The sequence below is a fragment of the Gekko japonicus genome, unplaced genomic scaffold (genome assembly GCF_001447785.1).
Source record: "Gekko japonicus isolate JY-2015 unplaced genomic scaffold, Gekko_japonicus_V1.1 scaffold522, whole genome shotgun sequence".
NCBI classification, from domain to species: Eukaryota; Metazoa; Chordata; class Lepidosauria; order Squamata; family Gekkonidae; genus Gekko; species Gekko japonicus.
In genome coordinates, this window is record NW_015169790.1 from 788,544 (window position 1) to 795,318 (window position 6,775).

A 6,775-nucleotide genomic window follows, 5' to 3' on the forward strand; every position below is an offset into this window, starting at 1 on the left:
ATTAGATGGTGTGTTTGGGGTGCCCCATTGCAAAAACCTTGAGGATCCATGAGGATCCGTGCTCCAGAACCATGTTTTTGCAGAATGGTGTTGCCATGAAGCTGTGGATCCGTGATTTTTGGGTTCGAGCTGTTGCCATAGACATGTTATGTGATTAGATGGTGTGTTTGGGGTGACTCAATGCAAACCCCCCAAGGATCCATGAGGATCCGTGCTTCAGAATCATGTTGACACTTCATAGTGTTGCAACGAAACCGTGGACATGTGATTTCTGTGGTGCATTCTGTGGCCATGGACATGATATGTTATTAGATGGTGTGTTTGGGGTGCCCCATTGCAAAACCCCCGAGGATCCATGAGGATCCGTGCTTCAGAACCATGTTTTGGCTGCATGGTTTTGCCACGAAGCTGTGGATCCATGATTTCTGTGATTCAAGCTGTTCCTGTGGACATGATATGTGATTTGATGTTGTGTTTGGGGTGACCAATTGCAAAAAAAATGAGGATCCATGAGGAGCCGTGCTCCAGAACCATGTTTTGCGGAATGGTGTTGCCACGAAGCTGTGGATCCGTGATTTTTGCAGTTCTAGCAGTTGGCATGGACATGGTGTCGCCACTAAGCCATGAAGACATGATTTCTGTGGTGCATTCTGTGGCCATGGACAAGATTTGTGATTTGATGGTGATGTTTTGGTGACCCAATGCAAAAATCATAAGGATACCTGAGGATCCGTGCTTTGGAACCATGTTTTTGCAGCATGATGTTGCCACGGGCCCGTGGCACTGTGATTTCTGTGGTGCAGTCTGTGGCCATAGGCATGATATGGGATTTAATTGTATATTTGGGGTGTTCCGATACAAAAAACCCAAGCATCCATGAGGAGCCGTGCTTCAGAATGATGTTTTTGCAGAATGCTGTCACCACGAAGCCGTGGATCTGTGATTTTTATGGTGCAAGCTGTGGACGTGGATGTGTTATGTGATTTGATGGTGTGTTTGGGGTGACCCAGCTGAAAACCCGAGGATCCATGAGGATCCATGCTCCAGAACCATGTTTTTGCAGTTTTGTGGTGCCACAAATTCGTGGGGGCATGATTTTTGTAGGGCTTCCTATAGTCGAAGACATGGTCTACATTATGATGTTGGTTTTATTTCATTCCAGCATAGAAATCATATGAATTCATGAGGATCCGTCCTTTGGAATCATGTTTTTGCACTGTTGTGGTGCCACAAATCTGTGGGAGTGTGATTTTTGTGGTGCCCCCTATATAACACATGGCCTACAATATGATGGTGGTTTTATTTCGTTTCAATGTAAAAATCATATGAATTCATGAGGATTCATGTAGATCCGACTTTTACCCTTTCCCCACTAATAGCACTCATGTAGCAGCTGAGGATGTAGTTTAAACAAGATAGCAGGCATGCTTTCCCCCCTACAACAGGGGTCCCCAACCTTCTGGCACATGGGGGCCACATTAGAGTGCCCAATGCCTAAAGAGGGTAACATTTTAAATCAAAATGTACCAAAATTACCTACCTACAACCAGTGTTCCCTCTATACTGAGTTAGTGTGAGCTAGCTCAGTTTTTTAGCTTCCAGCTCACATTTTTGCCTTAGCTCAGGAAGGGATGGCTCCAGAGCAAGCTAATTTATGCAGTAGCCAAGTCACTTGCTCACAGCTTTAATGCCGGTAACTCACAAAGTAGAATTTCTGCTCACAAGACGCCACAGCTTAGAGGGAACATTGCAACCATCACATTCGAATTAGCCTGTAGCCTGGCTTACATATGCAAAATAACATAAAGGACTCTGTAATATTTCAAACAGGAGGCAGACACCATTTCCGAATGCTCCCCTTGTGTTCTGTTTATTTGGAGGGGTTTTTTTTATATCCCTGGAAGTAGAAAACTAGTACGTCTGGGCGAAAAATACCATAAGAGTCTTCTTGCTGCTCAGATAGTTTATTGCTTACATAGAGGTGTTTTGTTATTCCTCATTTACGGTTATGCAGTCTATTCTGCAACTTAGCAGAACCAGTATTACCTCGATCTCCAAACAGCCTTACTCCCTTTCAGTCAACTGCTCTGAAGAACCAAACCTCCGCACAAACTGCAGCAACAGCCCAGGAATGCGAGGGATTTCACAAAAACAAAAACCCTGTAATTTCGCAGAGACCACACGATTGGTTCCTTCCCTGACACCCGCCCTCCTCACGGCCAAGAGGACGCAGGCCGCACCGCAAAGCCCGCCTTCCTCCCTGCTACGATTGGCTAGAATTGCCACTAAACCTCTGCTCCAACTTGAAACTGTGAGGTCATCGCGAAGGAGCCAATCGACGGGGATTAGGGAGGGAAACGACGTGCTTGCATTGGAAAACAGTGATGTCAAACCTCCGAGTTAGGGAGGGGCTATATCCTGCTTGCCGCTGACTTGCTCTGCTAGCAGCAGCGGCTTCTTGTTACTTGTCCAAATGCAACATCGCCGTGGTCGCTGCGAGTGGTGGCTGGGGAAGAGCTCGGAACTGGCTCCCGCAGGAAGAGCAGCCAGGAAGCCGGGGGCTGAAGGTGGCAACTGCTGAGCACAGGTCTGTTCTTCTAGCTGCTCTTGTGGAGCCCGAGAAGGATGGATGTCGCCAGCCAAAGGATAGACACTGCTGGCTTCCAAGGGGGTCTTTAGAGGGGATATGCCTGCGTAGGAGGGCAAGGCTGGCGGGGGGGGCCGGGTTCCGCTTGGACTTCTTCATCCCACGTTCTTCGGCGCCGCTCGCCCTTGAGCGTCTGTTCTGGGTTGAGACTCCACAAGAGCAAGAGTCCTCAAAGAGTAACAAAATATGAGGCGGGGGATGAGCTTTCGTGAGTCACTGCTCACTTCGTCAGATACAGTCAGAAAGAGTGACGGGAGAAAGGAAAGCTGTCTCGTTGGGGCGATTGCCGTGTGATGGGGATGCTGGCTGAGAAGTGAGGTCCCACTAGGGAATGCTGCTATGCTCTAGCGGCTGCTTTCACATTCTTATTTCTAGACGCGTTTCGCCCTTTTGAGAGTTGGTGAGGTTAAAGGTAAACAGTTGTGCCGCAGGTAGTAAAATTGAGTCCTAAATGGGGTTTGAGTCAGTCTGTAGGGCTGGGTTGGGTGCTTCTCATGATAAAATGGATTCGATTGGCAGTATTGGTCGGTGGAAAGAGCAGAGGTGGTTAACTGTTGGATCTCAAATTGCAGATGGTTTGCTTCTGACTGATGTGGAGAAGACAGGGTCATGACCATAGCTTGTCAGCCAGCTGATCTTAAGATTGTGGTCTACTGATGAGAGTGGAGGAGGGCTGGTACAAAGATATTGAAAAGAAGCTGGCTGTGGGATGTAACATGCAGTTGGAAGGGGCTTGTGTTTGTAAGCAGCTTGTGAAATTGGGAGGATTACTCAGTATCCTGAAATGCATCCTCAACAACCTTTGTTGCATACCATTTGATGATGCTACAGGATCTGCTGTCTTACTCATAGGCTAACAAGGAACGTGGAGTGCTAAAATTTATCTGGTTTACATTGCGGTCTGCAGATCAGTATCTGTTTGGTGCTTCCTTTTTGTGAATTAATCTTTAAAGTAAAGTTATCTGTCACATCTGTCTGTAAAACATATCCAGTTTGGCTGGTCAAAGTCCCTGAGTAAAAGTATTTCAAAGGGTACTAAAAATGACTTTGGCTTTGAAATTGATGAATTCAGGTAACTTGGGACCTCACGGGCTGTTACTACCAAGTGCTATGTAAGGGTGTGGTGTGTATGGCTTATGGGACAAGTAATCTCCTATCTGTAAGGAGTCTGTGTTTCATTTCAGTGAAGAAAAGATTTAGCTGTGTAAAAAAAAAATACTGCTCTATTGATGTATGTGGGCCTTTGGGCTTGCTTAGGGAGAGTAAAATGAACCTAGATTCGAGTCCAGTAGTACCTGGAGACCAACAAGATCTTTCCAGAGTCAAGGCTCCCTTCTTCCAACATGAGTTGGAACTCTTATCTGACAAAAAATCTTCTTGGTCTCTAAGGTGTTACTGGACTTGAATTAAGTTGTTCTGCTGTAGATGAACATGGCTACACTTGGAAGCTAAAAGTGGTTAAGAGCAGCGGACTCTAACCTGGACACCTGGGTTTGATTCCCCACTCCTCCACATGAAGCCAGCTGGGTGACCTTGGGTCAGTCACAGTTCTCTCAGAGCTCTCTGAGTCCCACCTACTTCACAGGGTGTCTTTTGGTTGGAGAGGAAGGGAAGGTGATTGTAAGCTGCTTTGAGACTCCTTTGGGTAGAAAACAATGTAGTATAAAAACCAACTCTTCTTCTTCAAAAATGAACCTGGTTCTCTTTCCAAAAGGAACAGAATCCTAATTTTCACATGCAGCAGGAACAGTAGTGCCAAGCCAGAGGCTTAAATTTGTATGCCTTAATACCTCAAGCCTAGAAGAGCGGCAAGGCTTCTTGTATGGCAGATGAAAAAGCCAGGTTGTGCATTGCAGGGACTTCACATGTAAATACAACAGTAGTTTACTAATATGTAATATCCCTCCTTTTCCTGCCCCAGATGATATATATAAACAAAATTTAGCGAGCGACTGGATTGGAAGCATCATGCACACAGCAGAGGGCAGTACTGCATATACACTAACACATTCATGCACCTCCCCTGTGTGATGTTCTTCTCCCCCCACCACCACTTGTAGGAAAGAAACTGTCAGGTTTTTGGCTTTGGAATCCAGAAGTGTTGTGTATGTCCCTCCTGACTGAGGAATAGCTCTGAAGGTATGAAATGCTGGCCTGACTCAGCTTCAAGGGTGCTCATTGTCTGCAGTTGCATTGGCTCACAAGCTGTAAACAAAGGTGTTTGTTCTGTGCATGTAACACATCTGTGGTTTATGTCCTGTGACAATTGTGGATGAAGAACTCAATTGGGAGGGGTTCTAATGTCAGGAAGGGAAACTGGGTAGGAGCAGAGGAAATGTAAGGGCCTCTTCCTTTGCAGCTGTGTTTTATATTGTGGCTGTACATGTAGAGTGTTGGTTTTTTTAAAAAAAAGAAAGAAAGAGCTAATTCCACCAGCATAAACAAGAACAGTAAAGCTATTGATATATATATATATATGACTACATGGGAGGGAGGGACTTTGTGAATGAAAGAGCTGTTCTGTGCTTACCTAAAAGCTATATCATGTGTACTTCCCCACCCCCCTTTTTTTAAAGGTGAGAGCAGAGTGATTCCTGAAATGTCAGTGGAAGAATTTTTCAGTCTAGAACGGGATATGCTCACAGCGTAAGCCTCTCTGGGGACTTCTGTTGCTTTAAATAAAAACCTTCATTGCCACATGATGCAAGGTGAGAGATTTCCTTTCTGAGAAAGAGGTTGGCTCTGCTCACAGCTCTCGGGAAGCCAGACTGTCTTGCAAAGAGTGTGATGGGCAGCTGGAGAAGGTGAGAAGACCTGCTACAAGCTGCTAACCAAGCCCCTCTGAATTTCCTGGAATCCTATGAAAGTAGAGCTTTCCTTCCGGAGGAAAGGACTGATGACTCAAAAAGTTCTATTTTTCAAGTCCTACAAAGTGGATAAAACAGCAACTGGCTAGGAAACTAAATTCAGAAGCTTTATCATTTTTTTTTTAAAAAAGCTAGGATCCAAATTTGCTTCAGATTGTTTTTAAAGTTTCTAATTTACAGTGTGCCTTTCTGGGAAAAAATCTCTCTTCCATCATCTCTAAAGAACTATTGAACTATTTATTCCTTGCAGTTGCTGTTAAAAAAAGAAACATAACCAAACTAATCTGGACCTGAAACTAAGAGGATACAGGTCTGGGAAGATGATCCAGGAATTTATGAACCAAAGAAGTAAATAATCTGACCAATTTGTGGATTGTGTCTGAAGGATCCTTGCCTAAGGGAGAACTGCAGGCAAGGCAAACCAGAGTGGGTCTGATCTTGTTGGAATCCGCTGCAGTTTCTCTGCTGGCTCTGTGGCTGGCATCTCCAGTTCTGGATTCTGCTTGATGGGGGTTTTTGCTAGGGAAGCAGACCTTGCAGCTAAAGACAGAACTGTGAGTTTAGGGGGGTGGGTATCTATATGCCAAAGGGCATATTGGCTGAACCCCCAAACAAACAAAAAACTTCTTTAGCAATTGTCTTCTGTAGTACATCAGCGGTTTGGGGAAGCCTTTGTAATCTTGCAACATGACATCCACGCAGGAACAAAAAGAAGCTCATCACACCAATGGAGTGGTGCTACCCATTGTTTCAGGGTCTATAGACTGTCTCTCCAGCCCTGATAGAGAGCATCTAGTTGAATCTTCGGAGTTTTTGGGACCTGAAGTAGTCGGAGTGGAGGTGGTGGTGATAGAATCTCGAGCCAATGCCAGAGGTGTACACGAGGAGGATGCCCTGCTGGAGAATGGCAGTCAGACCACTGAGAGTGATGATACCAGCACAGACCGGGGCCCAGAGCCACGCTCTCCTCTCAAAGAGACCGCCTTTTCAATTGGGCTGCAAGTTCTCTTTCCTTTCCTGCTGGCAGGGTTTGGGACGGTAGCTGCTGGGATGGTGTTGGACATGGTACAGGTAAGACTGTGGCATGGGCTTGTCATATACTGTTTCTAGACTTTTAAATTTGTACCATTTGCTGTTGGTGGCTTTAAATTCTACAAAAGCTTGCTGCCCCCAGGCCTGGTTGAAGGGGGACTTAGTCTGGGATGAGCATAAGTGAGTCATTGGCTTATATGTCCAATTGTTTGAGGTTCCCCTCCCCAGC

The 6,775-nt window shown here is 45.6% G+C and overlaps 1 protein-coding gene across 1 annotated transcript in view; it reads left to right on the plus strand.

Annotated features, from left to right (window-relative positions):
• The first annotated feature begins 4,767 nt into the window (after positions 1–4,767).
• Positions 4,768–6,775, plus strand: part of SLC41A1 (solute carrier family 41 (magnesium transporter), member 1) — a 44,170-nt gene continuing 42,162 nt past the window's right edge. The window contains exons 1-2 of the mRNA XM_015417022.1: positions 4,768–4,786; positions 5,224–6,585. Of these exons, the coding sequence (XP_015272508.1) occupies positions 6,202–6,585 (384 nt within the window). The 5' untranslated portion in view covers positions 4,768–4,786; positions 5,224–6,201. The remainder of the gene's footprint in view (positions 4,787–5,223; positions 6,586–6,775) is intronic.